The sequence below is a fragment of the Miscanthus floridulus genome, unplaced genomic scaffold (assembly GCF_019320115.1).
Source record: "Miscanthus floridulus cultivar M001 unplaced genomic scaffold, ASM1932011v1 fs_230_2_3, whole genome shotgun sequence".
Lineage (NCBI taxonomy): Eukaryota > Viridiplantae > Streptophyta > Magnoliopsida > Poales > Poaceae > Miscanthus > Miscanthus floridulus.
In genome coordinates, this window is record NW_027096422.1 from 31,629 (window position 1) to 52,060 (window position 20,432).

The 20,432-nt window shown below is 45.7% G+C and overlaps 2 protein-coding genes across 3 annotated transcripts; one reads left to right on the plus strand and one right to left on the minus strand.

Moving 5' to 3' along the window:
* Window positions 1-330: 330 nt before the first annotated feature.
* Window positions 331-19,868, minus strand: LOC136530906 (4-coumarate--CoA ligase 2-like). Of its 2 annotated transcripts, none has more exons than XM_066523621.1 (6): window positions 18,673-19,868; window positions 1,354-1,573; window positions 1,122-1,267; window positions 978-1,045; window positions 797-899; window positions 331-684 (listed from the first exon to the last, which is right to left on the minus strand). In XM_066523621.1, exons 1-6 carry the CDS (start codon window positions 19,759-19,761, stop codon window positions 565-567), a joined length of 1,746 nt encoding a protein of 581 aa, XP_066379718.1. In that variant the 5' UTR covers window positions 19,762-19,868; the 3' UTR covers window positions 331-564. The 2 variants fall into 2 exon arrangements, with proteins under 2 accessions (XP_066379718.1, XP_066379719.1); XM_066523622.1 differs by having other exon boundaries at window positions 1,354-1,552; window positions 18,673-19,865.
* LOC136530907 (uncharacterized) lies at window positions 1,553-15,170 on the plus strand. The gene is made up of 2 exons (XM_066523623.1): window positions 1,553-2,834; window positions 3,289-15,170. The coding sequence occupies exon 2, from the start codon at window positions 6,485-6,487 to the stop codon at window positions 8,153-8,155; it is 1,671 nt and encodes a 556-aa protein (XP_066379720.1). The 5' UTR covers window positions 1,553-2,834; window positions 3,289-6,484; the 3' UTR covers window positions 8,156-15,170.
* Window positions 19,869-20,432: the final 564 nt, after the last annotated feature.

Genomic DNA, 20,432 nt, shown 5'->3' on the forward strand with positions numbered 1-20,432 from the left:
TCAGTTAAGTTGCTGCACTTTCTCAATCGTGTTTCATGGATGAGTCCCAATGATCATGAATGTATTGGATGGTGGATTATGCCTCGACTGGGGGGAATTTCTAGTGTGGCTGAATCTTTGTTCTTCGGTACAGTAACCTTTTTCCAAGCTCATATCTTATATCTTATGCTTTGGCTAATCGAGCAGTTCTCTTGTAATGCCGCATATCACTCTGGTCTCAATATGCCAGCGCTGTGAACTGGGACATTGTGAGGTCAAAATCACCCAGTCTTGTTGAAATAAAATCATGACACAAATAATCAATATGCCATCGCTGTGAACTGGGAGATATTGTGAGGTCAAAATCACTCAGTCTTGTTGAAATAAAATCATGGTACAAATAAATGGTGGTCCTCAAGACCTCAACTGAGGAAGCATTCGCGTACAAAGCATATTGATGCATCTTACAAGTTGCAATCTCGGCACTTCATGTTTCACGGTCGTACACATACACTGAATTGGCACAAAATGGCACTACCAAATGAATTGCACGTAGCAAGGCATGGGGTCTGAGTCTCAAAGTTCTCAAGCGGTCGCGGCCGCCGCGAGCTTGGCGCGCAGCTCTCTCCTCAGGATCTTCCCGGACGCCGACTTGGGGATGGAGGGGGTGAAGTACACCTTGTGTAGCCTTTTGTAGAATACCACCTGAAAATCGGCGCGGCGCGGCGCACGCGCGCACACAAGAACTGTCATGTCAGAAAAAGAGCCGGGCTAGCGTTCAAAAACCATTAGCAACCAAGGCGGCGTGACTGAGTACCTGCTTGGAGATGAACTCCTTGATGGCATCCTCCGCGATGTCGGAGTCGGCGGCGCGGACCACGAAGGCGACAGGGACCTCGCCGGCGGCGTCATCCCTTTGCCTGCCATGCACATACACACTCAGAACGAGCAAATTTCCTGCGGCGTTTGGTGGTTCCGAAGCAGCTGATTGGTCTTACGGGACGACGGCTGCGTCGGCGATGGATGGGTGGGCGATGAGCAGAGCCTCGAGCTCGGCCGGTGGCACCTGCACGGGCGTGACAGCTACGGCTCTCAGAAAACTTGAAGGCAAAAGGCTGAAAGAGTTACCAGCGCGGTGTTACCTGGAAGCCCTTGAACTTGATGAGCTCCTTGACGCGGTCGACGATGAAGACCTCGTCGTCGTCGTCGACGTAGCCGATGTCGCCGGTGTGGAGCCAGCCGTCGACGTCGATCGTCCTCGCGGTGGCCTCCGGGTCGTTCAGGTACCCTGCGCCACACCACACGGACGCGCCCGTCCATCCATCAGTGACCGGTCACTCGTGCACCGTACGCGCGTCACGCGCGGTTAATTACCTTTCATGATCTGCGGGCCCCGGATGCAGATCTCGCCGGGGAGGTTGCGGCCGAGGGAGAGGCCCGTGTCGGGGTCCACCACCTTGAGCTCCGCGTTGCGCACCACCGTGCCGCACGACCCCGGCTTGGCGGGCGTCGGCTCCTTGGCGAACGCCGGGCACATGGACAGCACGGGCCCGGCCTCCGTCATCCCGTACCCCTGCAGCACCGGCACCGCGCGCTAGACAATCAGCATCGCGTGACCCTGACGCGCCGGGTTCGTCCAAAATCACGGTGAAACAGAGCGGTTTGGAGGCGTGCACTGCACTGGGATCGCGGCCTGGCGCCGCGTCGGGCCGAGTGCCGCCCCAGCCCAGAGGCCGGAGCCCGGAGGCCACCCGCCCAAGCTGGGTAGTGTGGTGGTAGGTGGAACGAGAGGCTCAGGCAGTCAGGCGTGGTGACGGGCTGCTGACGGTTTCCGGGGACCCAGGGCGGGCGACGCGTTGCGATCGCCAATCAGACACCGGTCGTCGGATCGCACAGCACCGTTTTCTGGCTCTGCGGAACGTCTGCGCTGTGGGGCCGCTCATTACCACGTGGGCCCACTCATTAGCACGTGGGGTGGAAAAACTGCTTGGCGCATGTATTCCTGGCGGTGTCGCACCGCGTGCTCTCGTGCGCCACCGCCGCGTAGAAATTTTTTTCCCCATCTTTCTGTTCATTGTCGCGACTTGCGACTCGGACGAGCAGGCGTCGGCAAGCACTTTGCCGTTATATAACTGACAGAAAAGCCACATGTTCCTAGCAGGCGTGGGCGTTAACCCTGTACGCGCGCTCGGTGTTTAATCCTTGACATGACTCGATAGAAAGTGAGCGATTGTCACGGCTTGCACCGTTGCACTACTTGCGCGTCTCCAACTCTCCATCGAGCAAGCATCCAACAAACCAACGCTCGTGTTCAATGTTTTAAAGGCGTCGCATAGGCGACGACTAGGCGTCCAGGTGGGCGTCGGGGGTCACCTAGCCAGGAGCCGTATGGCGTCCGCCTCGGCGTCTAAGGCGTCCGCCTTTCGCGTTAGGCGTCTGGGACGTCGCCAACCGGCCTGAGGCGGTCGCCATACTCGTGAGCAGCCGCGCACGGGAAAGGGAAGGGATCCAGGGCGGGAAATCGCTCCCGCGTGGGATTTCTCCCACCTTCCGTCGTTTCCTGCGTGCGCGCAGAGGAAATTGCGTGGGAATAGAGAGGCGTTGTGAGAGATAGGGGATTGAGAAGAGAGAGGGAGAGGCAGACCCTGCTGGAGTTTCTTCCCCACTCGCGGCCAGGTCCCGCTCGTCCTCTCGCGTGCGTCTGCTTGCCCGTCTTCCGCTTCCTCTGTGCGGACCTGTGTGTCCGTCCGCATGGACCAGGAGGACCAGGACAACTAGCTTCTTTTGCGGACCCAAGATGGCTTCACCGGTGCCCAGCTCCGCTCAGCCTTCAGGTCAGCCCTCCATAGGACCAGGTATCCCTCGCCTCCTCTCTCTCTCTCTCTCTCTGTTTCTCTTAAAAAGGTCCAAAGCTTGCATGTGGCATGTGCTGCTGTCCCTGCTTTGTTTGCTTTTAGAAAGGCTGAAGCTTGCATGTGGGTGTCCCCTGCTCAGAGGAGCAGATAACACATGTGTACAGTTGTTGCTTTGTCTACTTGTGCTTTGATTCATAGATGCTAAATGGAGCAGTACATTAGTTGTTGCTGCTCTATTTTATATGCTAATTGCACTGCCTTTTATGCTAATTTGATTTGTTTATTAGGCTGGAGGGTGCTCTTGCTCTGTGCTCTGTTTTAGCTGTTGCTGCTCTGTTTGTGCTCTGTGCTAGACTGCTAGTAGAAAATTAAATTGGTAGTTTACTGATTCCTACACTTTGCCATTCTCTGAAGTCTGAACTCTGAACTCATTTGGTTTATAAAAATAATACAGCAGGAACCATGTCAAGTCCACCATCAATCGTCAGCGGATATGATCCCAAGAATGATCCAGCCCGGAAGCCGCAAAGGTCAAAAGATCCAGCGTGGAGGTTTGGCTATTGGCCGAACCTACAAAACAAAGATGAGGTGGCATGCACCTTATGTGTCGGCTCAATTCGTGGAGGGATTAAAAAGTTGAAGCAACATTTGGCAAGAGGTTATGGAGATGCAAAAATATGTTCAGGTGTGAGCACTGAAGTTAGGAGGGAGATGGCAGCTTACTTGGATGCAAACAAGAGGAAAAGACCATTGGTTCTAGATGATGAGGTGGTGGAAGTGGCAGCAAATGAGGCTACTGCTGCGGTACAGCCTAGTTCAGGGACAACAGCAAAAAAGAGGCAAGCATCCTTACAATTCATGGTTGTTGGCAACAAGACTAAACTAGAGGGAAAGGCAAACAAATATGTAGTTGAGATGCTTCGAAAAACACTAGAAGAGATAGTAGATGAGAGACTTTCAGGGTCTTATCAGCCCACAATTGTGTCTAGTACAAAAATCAAGAGAAGCATTATGTGGATACACAATGGGCCTTGTTCTTCTATGAATGTGGCATACCTTTTAATGCAGCAGCAGCAAGGCAATTTCAGATTGCAGTTGAGGCCACAACACAATATGGTTTAGGGTACAAGCCTCCGTCACCATATCAACGTGGGGATCCATTACTTCAAGAAGCTGTGAAGTCCACAAGTACCATGAGAGAGGAGCATGAGAGAGCATGGAAACATTATGGCTGCACACTCATGTCTGATGGATGGTCTGATAGGAGGGGACGCCACTTAATTAACTTCCTTGTAAACAGCCCGGAGGAGACTTACTTCTTGGAGTCTATTGATGCATCAAGTGAAGTACATGATGCATACATTCTTGCTGGTTTGCTAGAGAAGAAGGTTGAGGACATTGGGAAGGACAATGTTGTTCAAGTTGTCAGAGATAATGGTGCTAACTTCAAGGTTGTAGGCAAGATTCTCATGGTCAGGATTCCTACAATATTTTTGGAGTCCATGTGCTGTGCATTGCTTGGATCTCATTGTAAGTGCAATCAAGCCATATTGTGGGTTTTGGCATTGATGGCCACTAAATTAGAGGACTAATGAGATTTATCGAGATGACAAGCAGGGAATCGAAAAATGAGGATGATGTATAGGTTGCAAGTGTCCTAATTACAAAATGTGGCTAGACCTAGCTCAAAGGAGGTTTAAATTCTTTTATGTTTTGAAATTAAGTTTAGGAAAAGCCATACTATTAACAGGGATTTTAGGACAGTTGGTCAACTGTTGAACCAGATGCTTAAATTCTCAGATTTACATCCTCTCACCTAGTCAAAATAGCCAGGCAAATTTCACCTCAACTTACCTATTTTGGCTAGGGCGGCAGTGCCGCCCTGTTAAGAGCAGCAGTGCCGTCCTTAACTGACCGTTGGACCCAAAGGGTATTTATACCCTTCAGGCCTAGCCTACAATGGTTATCTTCTTCACTCAGACATTCTGCTCGAAACAGAACAAAACCAAAGCTCACCTTCTCTCCTCCATTGTTGCTTCTTTATCCCTCAAGCAAATCCTTGATTCTAACCATCAAAACTTGAGAGAAAAGGCAGCAAAACTCGATTGGAGAGCAGATCCACTGATTCCCAAAGTTTAAGAGCATTTGGTTCACGTTTGGCCGGTGGTTCTAGGGTTTGTTACTCTTGGAGCTTGCTCCTAGCCAGCTAGGCGTTACCCTTGGTCCTACCAACTCATGTGGCAGCCTTGGGAGGTTTGTAACCTCATTCTCAGAACTAAGAAATCACCTCTCACTTCAAGAGTTCATTCTCTTGATTTGAGAACGAGGTTAAGGCAAGCCTTTGTGGCAAGCTCAAGCCTTTTGTGGCTTCCTCAATAATGTGGACTTAGGCAAACCTTTGTGGTGAGCTGAACCATGAGATAAATCTTGTGTCTCGCGTGCTTCATCTTGCTTACTTGCTGGTTTAGCTTTTTCATAGCTGGTGTTAGGGTTTGGTTGCTCGATCCACTCTTGTGTGGAGTTTCTGTGGTATTCAGTCTTCGAACTAGATATTATCTTTCTATTGTAGGATTTAGCAGCTAATAGGGTCAAGTTCATCTCTGTAAAATCTCAGCTGTGTTAGATTTATTTTCATAGAGCGGTAGTGCCGCCCTCTGTTCTGACAGAGTTTTGAGTTGAATTTTTATAGGCCTATTCACCCCCCTCTAGGCCTCCTTTATCTTCCTGTAGATCCTACAAGTGGTATCAGAGCGAGGTTGCTTCGTATACGCTTCACCGCGTGAAGTATGGAAGAAGGAGGAGGTTCGGGGACCGTTCATGATGTGGACGCAAGTGGTGTGCATATCGAGGATGTCAGCAGCAGCAGCGAGCTGTCCATGTCGACAGCAAGTGATGCCACCATCAAAGAACCCAAGACCACCGATGCCGAAAGAAGAAAGACAAGAAAAGAAAGAAAAGCCACCAAGATCACAACAAGAGAAGCTAGAGAAAAGAAGGAAGAGCAGCGGCTCAAAGACAAGAAGAAGAGAAAAGAAGCTAAAAGAATCACAAGAGAGGCAAGAGTCAAGAGAAGGGCAGCAAGAGCTCAAGAGCAAGAGAAGAATGAGTATGATGCATCATCTAGTGAGCTCTCTAGTAGCTTAGATGATGGAGATGATGATGTGTCATACCATGCTTCAAAAGATAGCAAGAAGGTGAAAAGCAAGGACAAGAAGAAGGATATTGATGACAAGGGCAGCAACAACAACAAGAACAAATATGCTGTCGTATCCTTTAATTATTTTTATTTGTCTAACCATAACAAAAGGTCCTTTATCAATGTACCCGCGGGCAAGTTGCCTCATTTTGATGGGACAAACTTTGTCAAGTGGAAGCACTTGATGAGTGCCTATCTTGTAGGTCTTCACCCCGGTCTTTGAGAGATTGTGGTGAATGGATTGCAACCACCGGAAGATCTCGAAGTACCAACAAATGAGGAGTTAGCTGCTATCCATCTCAATGACCAAGCCACAAGCATTCTTCTTAGTGCCTTGGATGGAAATGAGTACAACCGAGTGATAAATGTCAATATTACAAAACAGATTTGGGACACTTTGCATCTAGCACATGAAGGGGTTGATAAAGTGAGAAAAGCAAAGATTGATTTGTTGATGGCCAAGCTCAATAGGTTTGTGATTATTGATGGAGAGGGGCCACAAGAGATGTTTGATAGATTGATGACCTTGGTAGGCAAGATTAGAGGCTATGGATGTGATGAGCTTGATGATCACAAAATGGTGAAGGTTATGTTGGAGGCCTACTCACCAAGAAATGAGATCGTAGTTACCTTGATTAGAGATAAGAAGAAGTTTGAGCACTTCACACCAAATGATGTGCTTGGAAGATTGCTGACATTTGACATGCAAAGAGAAGAAGCCAATGAGAGGAGAAGACTTGGTGAGTTGCAAGCTAAGCTAGAAGGCATGCAAATTAAGGAAGTAGCTCTCAAGGCCAATAAATCAAGCAATCAAGGCACCTTCAACAAGGCAAAGGGCAGCAAGCAAGCACCAACAAGTCAGCCCAAGGAAATCAAGTCAACTCCACAAAATGATGATCCAAGTTTATCCTCAAGTGAAGATGAAGATGATGGGGTTGATTACATGAAGATTGATGACATGGCTTTGTTCATGAAGAGCTATCACAAGGGGCTAAAAAGGAATAGGTATAAAATAGTGCAAAGAAGGTTCCCAAATAAGAAGAAGAGGACTTGCTACAATTATGGCAGCACCGAGCATTTCATTGCTAAGTGTCCCTATGAGAAGAAAGATAACAAATACAAGGACAACAATGAAGGCAAGCATGAACACAAAAAGAGATACAAACAAATGGGAGAGGCACACATTAGGCATGAGTGGGACTCAACTAAGGAGACAAGTGATGAGGGTGTGAAGGTTGCAACCGTGGCCATTCAAAAGCCATCCTCTACACCAAGGCTCTTCAACAACATGTTCGATGATGATGACCACCACTCCACTCATATTTGTCTTATGGCAAAGGGTGAGAAGGTAAAACAAAGAGCCAAATCTCCTCCACCTCCTAGTGACATCTCTAGTAGTGAACTTAGTGATTCTAGTGATGATGAAACTAGTGATGTTGAGAAATATGCTAAATTAACTAAAAATTTGGATTCTAAGACCAAGCTCTTCATCATAAATCTAATGGAGGAATTAGAAAGTGTCAAAGCCAAGCTAGCCGATAGAGATGAAAATCTTGAGGAAACCGAAAAGATGTATATTGGCTGCAAGAAACCTCTTGAGTTAGAGATAAGTGAGGTGGACTCTTTGAACAAGGCCTTGGCCAAAAAACAAAGAGAATATGGTCTCACAAAGAAGGCAAATATTGCACTCAGTGACAAGTATTGTGTCTTAGTTGAAAAGCACAACAAACTTGAGGAGCAATATAATCTTCTATGTGAGAGCACCCCACTGCCCTCTAACACAAATGACACTTCTATTCCCTCCACTAGCCAAGGGTGTGGAAAATGCTATAATCTTGACTTAAATGTTTATTCCACTAACCTTGCAAACATGGAGGTTATGAAAAAGGAGATTGCTAGGCTCAATGCAATGTTAGGCAAAAGATGCATGGAAGGCAAAAAATCTGCTGATGGCAAAGTTGAACAACCAAAGAGGCCGCAATATAAAGGTGGAAGAAATCCACACATTAAGGATGGGCTTAGGCACACTCATGGAGGTAAAACCAATGGAAGAAAGGTAATCAATGGATATGAGTGTATTCAGTTCATGAGAAAAGGGCAGGAAGGTATAGATAGGTCTGCATAGATGGTGGCACAAGGCCAGCCTAGAGCAGCACCGTAGCCTATGGGCGGCAATGCCGCTGTGAAGGGTGGTAGTGCCGCCCCCATAGAAAAGGGAAGACCACCTCCTCCTCCTCTGCTCATGTCAAGCCCAAGAAGAAGGTGTCTCATCCTGATCAGGTTGTCCAAAAACCAAAGAAATCTATCTGGGTCACTCTAAATAGATATGTGTATCAACCAAAGGTAAAAACACTTCAATAATGTTTGAATTCTAACTTTGTTTTGCAGCACAACAGCAAGGGGGAAGTGTTTGCCAAGTTTGTTGGCAATGGTCAAAATGTTTATCTTAATACTTTCATTTGGGTTCCTAAAGTTCTTATGACTAACGTGCAAGGCCCCAAGAATATTTGGAGACCTAAAACTAGGAACTAAACTTGTGTTGCAGGCATACTCCTCTGGTGGGTCAAGTTGGGTACTTGACAGAGGCTATACAAATCATATGACCGGAGAAAGGAGTATGTTCTCATCATACTCCCCAACTACAAATTCAGATGAGAATATCATATTTGGTGACAATTCAAAAGGGGTGTGATTGGACTTGGTAAAATAGCTATTACACTTGATCATTCAATTACAAATGTCTTACATGTTGAATCTTTGAAGTACAATCTGCTGTCCGTCTCTCAATTATGTGAGATGGGCTACAATTGTCTCTTCACGGATAAGAGTGTGGAAGTCTCTAAGAGGGAGGATTCCTCTATTATCTTTACGGGTCGCCTTAAGAACAAGATTTACCTAGTTGATTTCAACAAAAGTAAAGCTAAGCTTGAGACCTGTTTAGTGGTAAAATCTAGCATGGGTTGACTATGGCATCGCCAACTAGCTCATGTTAGGATGAGGAACTTGGCCAAACTCCTAAAAGACAACCACATCCTTGGACTAACCAATATTTAATTTGAGAAAGACAGGATTTATAGTGCTTGCCAAGCCAGAAAGCAAGTAGGTGTACCTCACCCACCAAAGAGCATCATGACCACCACACAACCATTTGAGTTGATTCACATGGATCTCTTTAGACCGGTCGCCTATCTAAGCATTGGGGGTAACAAATATGGTCTAGTTATTGTTGATGATTATTCCTGTTTCACTTGGGTGTTCTTTGTTTATGATAAGTCCCAGGTGCAAGAGAAAGTCAAGATATTTGTGAGAAGGGCACAAAGGGAGTTCAGTCTTCCTATCAAGAAGATAAGAAGTGACAATTGGACTAAATTCAAGAACACTCTAGTTAAAGAGTTTCTTGATGATGAGGGCATCAAGCATGAGTTTTCAACTTCTTACACTCCTCAACAAAATGGTGTAGTAGAGAGGAAGAACCGTACACTTCTTGATATGGCAAGGACAATGCTAGATGAGTACAAGATGTCGGACCTCTTTTGGAGTGATGCCGTCAACACCGCTTGTCATGCCATCAACCGCCTCTACTTACACAAGAAGCTTAAGAAGACTTCATATGAGCTTCTAACCGGTAACAAACCAATGGTGTCATACTTTAGAGTGTTTGGATGCAAGTGTTTTATACTTAACAAAAGACCCAAAACCTCTAAATTCGCACATAAAGTTGATGAAGGCATTCTTCTTGATTATGGATCAAATGAGCATGTCTATCGTATCTTCAACAAAACCATGGGTAGAGTTGAAGTCATGGTAGATGTGACATTTGATGAATCTAATGGCTCTCAAGTGGAGCAAGTTGATTTAAGTATTGTAGAAAAGGAGGATCCACTATGTGAGGCAATCAAGCAAATGGCTATAGGCAACATTAGGCCACAAGAAGATCGAGCCACTGATGATGAGGATCCCTAGGCTGTTGCTGCATAAATTTCCACTGACGTACTCCATCGACAAGGGCAGCACTCACCTGCTGAAAATTAGTAGGGCAACAGTGCCGCCCCATCCACCTCAGCAGCAGCTCCTTCAACTCCTACTCCACCACTTCAAGGGCTCAACTTGGAGCCTATCTTTGAACAAGAAGAAGCTAAAGGTCCAGAAGAAGAACAAGGAGGTGTTGAGCATCCAAGGCTACGTCAAACTATACAACGGGATCACCCCATTGACAACATCTTTGGGAGCATTCGAAAGGGGGTAACAACTCATTCACATTTAGCAAATTTTTGTCAATATTACTCATTTGTTTCCTCTTTGGAACCTCTCAAGGTAGAACAAGCACTTGGAGATCCAGATTGGGTCATGGCCATGCAAGAAGAGCTCAACAACTTCAAGAGAAATCAAGTGTGGAACTTGGTGAAAAGGCCCAATACCAATGTCATTGGCACCAAGTGGGTATTCCGCAACAAGCAAGATAAAAATGGCGTGGTGACAAGGAATAAGGCAAGATTGGTGGCCCAAGGCTTCACTCAAGTAGAGGGCTTAGACTTTGAAGAAATATATGCACCGGTGGCAAGACTTGAAGCAATTCGAATGCTTCTAGCCTTTGCTGCTCATCATGACTTCAAGCTGTACCAAATGGATGTCAAGAGTGCATTTCTTAATGACCCAATACAAGAGTTGGTGTATGTGGAGCAGCCATCTGGGTTTAAAGATTCCAAGTTCCCTAACCATGTCTATAAACTCTAAAAGTCGCTCTATGGGCTTAAGCAAGCACCAAGAGCATGGTATGAATGCCTTAAGGAATTCTTACTCAAACAAGGCTTTGAAATAGGCAAAGCTGACCCTACACTCTTTACTCACAAAGTTGAAAATGATATATTTGTGTGCCAAATATATGTCGATGACATAATATTTGGTAGTACTAACCATGTGTATTGTGATGAGTTTAGTAGGATCATGACTAAGAGATTTAAGATGTCCATGATGGGTGAGCTAAAGTTCTTCCTTGGATTTCATTAGCCAAACCAAGTACACCCATGATATGCTTAAAAAGTTTGACATGATGAATGCCAAGCCTATCAAAACTTCCATGACAACCAATGGACATCTTGATCTAAATGAAGAAGGGAAAGCCATGGACATCAAGGTATATCGCTCCATGATCGACTTTCTACTTTACTTATGTGCATCTAGGCTAGACATAATGCTTAGTGTGTGCATGTGTGCTAGATTTCAAGCCAACCCGAAAGAGTGTCATTTAGTGGCTGTTAAAAGAATCTTGAGATATTTAGTACACACTCCTAACCTTGGCTTGTGGTATCCCAAGGGCTCCAAGTTCAATCTACTTGGTTATTCGGATTCCGATTATGCCGGTTGCAAGGTAGATAGAAAAAGCACTTCAGGGACATGTCAATTCCTTGGACGGTCCCTAGTGTCTTAGAGTTCAAAGAAGCAAAATTGTGTAGCCCTTTCCACCGCCGAGGCCGAGTATGTTGCAGTCGGTGCATGTTGTGCTCAACTACTTTGGATGAGGCAAACCCTTCGTGATTTCGGATGTCAATTCACCAAAATCCCACTCTTGTGTGACAATGAAAGTGCCATAAAGCTTGCAAACAATCCCGTAAGCCACTCAAGAACCAAACATATAGACATCCGACATCACTTCCTGAGAGATCACGAAACCAAAGGAGATATCAAAATTCATCATGTGAGCACCGAAAAATAATTAGCCGATATCTTCACTAAGCCTCTCGACGAGTCAAGGTTTTATGGTTTGTATAGTGAGCTAAATATACTTGATTCTCGTAACGTGGTTTGAAATATGGCACACCTCAGTTTGACAACCTAGCGACATAGGAAAATGATTTAAAAAGATATTATATTGTGTTTCAAAACCATTTCAAAACGCCAACTAAGTGTCATGACCATTGTCTGTATTGTTGATTGCTTACTGGTCATGATATTTAGATAATATATATCCATATCTAAGGTAAAGAAGGTCATAAAGTTTCAGCGTAATCCCTGCAAAATTGGCAGGGCGATAGTGCCGCTCATAATGGCCGGTAGTGCCGCCCTATGAAAACTAGGCAGTTTTCTACCAATTTTGATTGGGTTGCGAGACCTATTTTCTTCTATCTATTTCATTCTCTAGCCCCTGACCCAACTCTTTCCTTCTCTCCCAGCCGACGCCGACGCCCGTGCTCCTCTCTTCTTCTCTCTCAAGCACGCTCCGTCATCGTTCCTTGCGGTCTGCCACCTCGGTAGTGCCACCCCTACAGCCGCCTAGTCTTCTCGTCGCTGGCCCCCTACAGGAAGCTCCTAGCCGGGCCCTTTCTCCTCTTCTCCCTCCATTCCATCATTTTGGAAGCAAGGTGAAACCCTAACCCCATTCGATCTATGCAATGTGAAAGTTTCAGTCATGGATTTTTGTTTCTAGGGGGAGTATGAATGGTTTGGAAAGGATTTTGATGATTTTCTTTTATCAAAATTGTTTCTAAAGTTTTTCATACTCAATCTTTCAAATCCATGGCTAGGGTTTTATATATTTTTCGTTTAGACTGTGATTATGAAATTGTGATGATGGATAGACACTGTTGGAAGTAGGATTTAGCTGGAACGAGAAAGTTGAAAATGAACTAGTGAAGCAACTGAGGGCAATAGTGCTGGCCTCAGGGGGCGGCACTGCCGCCCTATCATGCTGATTCCAAATCCAGCAAAGCTTTCTATGTCATTTTCAAAATTCTTTTTCTTGTTAAAGCCTGCTTGCAACTATTTCTAACTCATTATCTTATACAGTTTCTTATCAAGTCTCATTTAATTGCATAGATGGACCGAGGAAAAAGGAAGGTGATGTCAACTAAGTAAAAGGTCAAGAGAGACAGGGGACAGGCAAGCTATATTCCCAGTGACAGAAATCTTGATGAAGACCTTGCTAAAGAAGAAATAATTCAGAGGATAGGAATGACTATTTATGTGTGGCCTGATTCTTCTCTGCACATTTTAGAGTTTGATAGCAGCTACATGAGAGAAAATACTGATGGGTTCAACCTTAATCCTCCCCAAAACAGTGACAATCATATAGTTCTTGATTATTCTATGAGTTGGAAGAAGATAGGTGAAGCTAGAGAGATTGATCCCTACTCCTCTAATAGGTTCAGTGACATTGATTATAGATTTTGGAATGCTTTCCAATCTAATTTTTATGCCACAGCCATCCTATCCAAGCCAAAGGGCAAGATTAGCAAGATGTACATTAATTTTGGTGACTTGGAGAGCAGGGATGATCATGGGTTTGCTGCAGCCATCAAGACTTGTGACCGCTTTGAAATGACAGATATCATGAGTTTCAGGTATGATTGGAACAGGGAGATTCTTGCACAGTTCCATGCCACTTAATATTGGAACAGGGAAGTGGATGAGCTTCATTGGATGACTGATGGGCGACATTATCGCATTAATTTTGTCACCTTCTATTGTATTCTTGGTTTTGGATAGATCCACAGGGGATATGAGAGGATTCATAATGAATGTCGTCTTGAGCTAATGGAAGTAAGCTTCATGTGGGAGAATCAAAATCTTGCAGTTCCTGATTGGTCAAGGACCAAGCTCAAGAGCTTCTATTATATCATGAACAATTTTTTTAGGATCACTCTTAACCCTAAAGACAATGCAACAGATTTGAATGGCTACATCACCAATGTATTGTCTAGGTTTCCTAGTAGTGAAAAGTTTAATGTTCCAAGGTTTATTTGTGTTGAGCTAGCATATACCATGGATGATGGGAGGAGATCTTTGCCCTATGCTCCTTACCTCATGTTTGTGATTGAGAGAGTGACTGGCATGTGGTTCCCTAAGGATTGTGAGCACATTATTTACAAGATCAAAAAGACCCATGGTGGCTTAGGGGGACTTGGGTCAGCCACTCAGCACACTTGTTTTGGAGGACATGGAGATAGTGGGGCAGCAGGCCTTCACTCTTCTGGAGCTGAACATAGAGACATTCCTAAGCCGTCCAGGGCTAGGGAACAAAAGAAGAAGTCTAAGTGGGGGAAGATGAGTGCATGGATGAAGGCAATCTTTACTCATTGTGCATATGTGTCACAGACTGCTTATGAGGATAGAATGGAAAACAGGGAAGCAGTGAGGCATGCTAGGGAGTTGGCGGGGCTACCACCTCTTCCACCAGTGCAACCATCACCTCAGTTTCCTAACTTGCCTCGCCTTTCTTCCTCTGACGAAGAGCAGGATCAGCCACATGAGCATCATTATGAACAGCCAGATGATCAATAGTATGGGCACTCATATGAGGCGTTCAGTCAGTACTATGGGTACCCACAGGGGCAGCATTTTGAGCAGCCCCCACGGCAGCAGGACCTTGGTGCAGAGATTCACTCCACAGAGGCTGATCCACAGGTTCAGACAGCTTTGTTTCACACATATTCTAGGAGACCGCGACCTTCGACAGATCAGCCAGGTCCTTCTACTTCAGCTGGGGCATCTTCTCCGCGACGTTCAGCACGCTTCACTTCTCACACTCACATCATAGGACGTGCCCGCATCGACTCCGACAGTGACGAGTGACTTTTCTTCTTCTTCTCTTTTTGGTACTTGATGCCAAAGGGGGAGAAAATTAGAGGGGTTAACAGATTTTTGATGCCATGAGTTCTCTACAGCTGCGCTTTATGTCCAGATCCTATGAGAGTAGTTGTTAGGTTGTGAGTTTGAGAGTCGCTCAAAACTCTATTTTATAAAATATGCTACTTTATGACTTAATTTGTTTTGGATATGGACATGTATTCATAGTTACAGTTTTAGCTTGTCATATTCTGAGTTTAGATTGTTTTATATTCATATGATCTGTTGTAGGAACCTAATTGCTACCTGACCGAAATAGTCAGGACGACAGTGCCGCCCTATAAGGCCAGTAGTGCCGCCCTGTGCTGTATCAGCCAGGGTCTTGTATGCTTGAACTGATATAACCTGTCATATGCATTACGTTTATTCCTATGATACTTTGTTCAGCACCCCACAGCAGGCATGGATGTAGGGAGAGGTTCCCATCACACCTAAAATGTGAATCGTGACCTCTTATGCCAAATTGAGAATTCAAATCTTTATTCACATATTTAGGAGGCGGCTCCTACACCCATGGTTCAAAAATCTCAGTTTAGATTTCATATCATTTGTAAGCTCTAATTGGGTTGTCATCAATCACCAAAAAGGGGGAGATTGTAAGTGCAATCAAGCCCTATTGTGGATTTTGGCATTGATGACCACCAAATTAGAGGACTAATGAGATTTATCGAGATGACAAGTAGGGAATTGAAAAATGAGGATGATGTACAGGTTGCAAGTGTCCTAATTATAAAAGGTGGCTAGACCTAGCTTAAAGGAGGTTTAAATTCTTTTATATTTTAAAATTGAGTTTAGGGAAAGCCATACTATTAAAAGGGATTTTAGGATAGTTGGTCAACTGTTGAACCAGATACTCAAATTCTTAGATTTACATCCTCTCACCTAATAAAAACAGCCAGCCAAATTTCACCTCAACTTACCTATTTTGGCTAAGGCGGACTATTGGACCTAAGGGGTATTTATACCCTTCAGGCCCAGCCCACAACGGTCATCTTCTTCACTCAGACATTCTGCTCGAAACAGAACAGAACCAAAGCTCACCTTCTCTCCTCCATTGTTGCTCCTTTATCCCTCAAACAAATCCTTGATTCCAACCATCAAAACTTGAGAGAAAAGGCAGCAAAACTCGATTAGAGAGCAGATCCATTGATTCCCAAAGTCTAAGAGCATTTGGTTCACGTTTGGCCGGCGGTTTTAGGGTTTGTTACTCTTGGAGCTTGCTCCTAGCCAGCTAGGCATCACCCTTGGTCTTGCCAACTCGTGTGGCAGCCTTGGGAGGTTTGTAACCTCATTCTTAGAACTAAGAAATCACCTCTCACTTTAAGAGTTTATTCTCTTGATTTGAAAACGAGGGTAAGGTAAGCCTTTGTGGCAAGCTCAAGCCTTTTGTGGCTTCCTCAACAACGTGGACTTAGACAAACCTTTGTGGTGAGCTGAACCATAGGATAAATCTTATGTCTCGCGTGCTTCATCTTGCTTACTTGCTGGTTTAGCTTTTTCATAGCTGGTGTTCGGGTTTGTTTGCTCGATCCACTCTTGTGTGGAGTTTCTGTGGTATTCAGTCTTCGAACTGGATCTTATCTTTCTATTGCAGGATTAAGCAGCTAATAGGGTCAGGTTCATCTCTGTAAAATCTCAGCTGTGTTAGATTTATTTTCATAGAGCGACAGTGCTGCCCTGCAGGCCGGCAGTGCCGCCCTCTGTTCTGACAGAGTTTTGAGTTGAATTTTTACAGGCCTATTCATCCCCCCTCTAGGCCTCCTTTATCTTCCTGTAGATCCTACACTCATGTTAGAAGATATAGGGAACTTGTCGGAATTCAAGATATTTTGGAGTCCTCGTAAGTGTTTCATTTCCATTTTAATTTCAGCAAGTGTACATCACATCAATTTGATTCCAGCTAGCATTTTTTGGTCCTAGCTCCTAACATATTGTTTCATTTGTTTGCTCTAGTTGATTGGTGGCGTTCCTATGGTGGTCGTGCTATTGAGCTACAAAAGTTTGCAAGGCGTGTGGTTAGTCTTTGTGCTTCATCATCTGGCTGTGAGCGAAATTGGAGCAAATTTAAATATGTGAGTATTTCCTTATTTGCTTGCTGCCCTTACCAATATTTCAGCGAGCAGTTTATTCATTTTTTGGTTGCAATTGTGTTTCTGGTTTTGTAGATCCACACAAAGAAAAGAAACCGATTGTTGCATAAGAGGCTGAATTCTGTTGTCTTTTTTTCCTACAACCGAAAGATGAAATCTAGGTTCCAAAAGTTATGCCAGAACAAGGAAAAAACTTTGATCCTTTGGTTATTGAGGACTTTGATTGGAACAATGAGTGGGCTGACTCATTGCATGTACCCCTCAAGGTGCTCGTGGGTGTGAGTGTGACCTTACTTGGAACCTTGTTGATGAAGCTGTTTTAGCATCACAATCACTTCAAGGCCGGAACTTTCCAAGAGCAGCCCACAGGCGTGCAAGAAATTCTGCACCTATGGTGGATGAAGCTAAGTTGGGTTCAGACAATGAAGAAAATCCGGATCCATTTGATGATGCAGATGTGATAGATTGTGAGGATGATCCAAATAATGCCAATGAAATTGGAGAAGACAATGACTTGAGATATTAAAGATTAAAGATTCTCTTTTGTAAGCTAATATATGTGCTGCACTAGCAGCACTACTAATTAAGTTATATATACCATTAGAGACTAGTTTATGGCTATTAAGAGATGAAACATTTCATATTTGCTACTTGCTACTTTATGTGGTGCCCTAGAACTCTAATAGCACTATATATTATGCTTATAATTGGCTATATTAAAATTGAATTGACATATGAATTTTTATTGGTATTATATATTAAATTATCTGTATGACGTCGCCTAGATAAACGTCCTATTCACCTAGGCGGCTGAAAGAAGGTCGCTCGCCTCGCCTCGCCTTTAAAACATTGCTCGTGTTGCACGATGCATAGTACTCACTGGTGGGCAACACCTATAACGCAGACACAGCACATGTGCGATTCAGGTAGATCACCCAGTCGCAGTCGAAAAGGGAGCCATCACGTGATTGTACCTGCTCCCTCCCTTCCCTTTTTTAATTGTTATTTTTACTTACCAAAGAATCAAACGTCCTCAACTTAGATCAAATATATATACAAAAATATTAGTATTTATAGTATATAATCAATATTATTAGATAAATTGTTGAATATATTTTATAATAAATTTATTTGAAAATACAAATATTGATAATTATAAACCTAACTAATCAAACTTAAGAAAATCTAACCAGCAAAGATATCATATCTACACTTCGAAAAAGGAACAGATGGAGTATAATATTTCTGGGATGTAGGTTAGTGCCTGTCTGTACAGTTATACCGTTATAGACTGAACAATAGAATGTTTGTTTGGATCAAGCTTGATATAGTTAGAAACCATACACATGTCTGCCTCATTTCATAAAACTTGACATTCTAATTTTTTTTCAGACAGATTAATATAGAATTGAAATGACACCAGTGACCCTATTTATTAAAGATGTTTCACCTAAAGTATTGATTAATTTGGCTGCCGCTGCAGCTTCTGCTGTGACTGCAGCTCCATAACTATGAACTACTGTAGCATGAACTAGAGAAGCTGCAGCGAGCATATGTATGCGCTCACCTCATTTAGGCATGCAGATTAGCTGCCATCTCTAGGCCTAATTAGTGTTTTGTTAAAGTAACTGTGGATGGCACATTGAATGTCAAGTGGGTAAGTACAATAACAAGTTTTTTAGGCAAAATTTAAACACTAGGATGTCATGTTTTATTTACGGGTGGATAGAGTGAGAATTAGGTGTGTTACCTACCAGTAAAAATTAACAAGGTGGAAGATGCTATCAATGATAAGAATCACTAGCATGCTAAAATTAGCTGATTCAAATAATGCCTCACAGTTTTTTTTTCTTTTCGAAACAATTGAGAATGTCTACTTGGCAAGGTAGCGGTGAAACAGGGAACAGAACAGTAGACAGTCGACACTGACCTGTCCGAAGACGGCCTGTGGCACGCGGGCGCGGAGGGCGTCGACGAGCTCCTTGCCAAGCGGCGCGGCGCCGGAGAGCACGATCCGGATGGAGCTGAGGTCGTACTTCTCCAGCGCGGGGTTCTTTGCCAGGGCGAGCACCAGAGGCGGCACGACGGCGGCCACCGTGACGCGCCACCGCTGGATGTCCTCCAGCATCGCGCCCATCTCGAACTTGGGCATCAGCATCACCGCCGCGCCGGCGCGCAGCGCGCACAGCAGCACCGAGTTGAGCGAGAAGATGTGGAACAGCGGCAGCACGCAGAGCGCGACGTCGCCCTCCCGCATGTACAGGTTCGGGTTCGCGCCGTCCACCTGCTGCGCCACGTTGGACACCTGCCCGCCGTGGGTCAGCACCACCCCCTTGGGCAGCCCCGTGGTGCCCGACGAGAACGGCAGCGCCACGGGGTCATCGGGGGCGATGGTCACCTCCGGGAGCGCGGCGTCGTCGGCGGGCGTGACCAGCTCCCAGAACGCCAGGCAGCCTTCCGGGGTGTTGGCCGCGTCGTCGATGGTGAGGACAGTGAGGGCATTGTCGTCCTCGCCGCCGCCGTCGCTCGCCGTGCCGATCCTCGGGAAGGCCTCGTGCCGGAGCTTGGCGACGTAGGCGGACTGGGTGACGATGAGCTTCGCGCCGGAGGCCCTGAACTGCTTGTGGATCTCCAGCGGCGTGCAGAACGGGTTGGCGGCCGTGGTGACGGCGCCGAGGAATGACGCGCCGAAGAAGGTGAGCACGAACTCGACGGAGTTCTGGAGCAGGATCATGACGCGGTCGCCCTGGCCGACGCCGAGCCCGTGGAGAGACGCCGCGGCCTTGCGGCACAGGAGGCGCGTCTCGGCGTACGTGTAGGTCCTCCGCGTGGCCGCCGCGATGAGGCACGGCGCGTCCGCGACCTCCGCCGCCCTCGCGAAGCAGTAGTCGTGGAGGGGCAGGTGGCTGGGTATGTCGATGTCCGGCAGCTTCGACCGGAACACGGTCTCCTCCGGCGCCGCGGGCGCCACGGCCCCCGCCACCTGCGGCTGCCCCTCCGGTGCTGCCACCGTGATCATTTCCTCTGCCAAATTGCGTACCAGCGCACGGGCTTAGCTACACGGCAGTGGTGCTGTTGAGGCTGAGAAGAGACGGAGGCGGAAATAAATACAGCAACAGGCAGCAGGGACCGGAGGTAGGCGGGGGAGCTCGCGCGCGCGATGGAGGGGGTAGGTATGGTTAGAGGTGATGAGGGAGATGCATGTGGAAGCGGTGCGTACACGCACGACAGGCCGACAGCCACCCCCTGCAGGCTGCAGCACATTTTCCAGCCCAAAATGGGATGTTTTTTTTTTCTTCATTCAAATTTTGTGCAATGATTGGTCATCTTAAGTCTCAACGACGTATGACTTGTGTGTCCACGTATGACTTGCCATCGTCTCGCCAGCGGGCAGAGCAGCGCCCAGAACGAGTGGAGTACCCCATCTTGGCTGCGGTTCGCTCGTACCTAACCCTTGCATTTCCCTCTGCCAATATTGGCCATAGCAAAAAATCATGTTTGACTAGGCCTTGTTTAGATTGCCTTAAAATTCTAAGTTTTTTTTACTCTCTCTCCGTCACATCAATTTTTGGACGCATGTATGGAATATTAAATGTAGGTAAAAAATAACTAATTGCACAGTTTGGTTGTAAATCACGAGACGAATCTTTTGAGCCTAGTTAGTCCATGATCGAACAAAGTTTGTCAAAT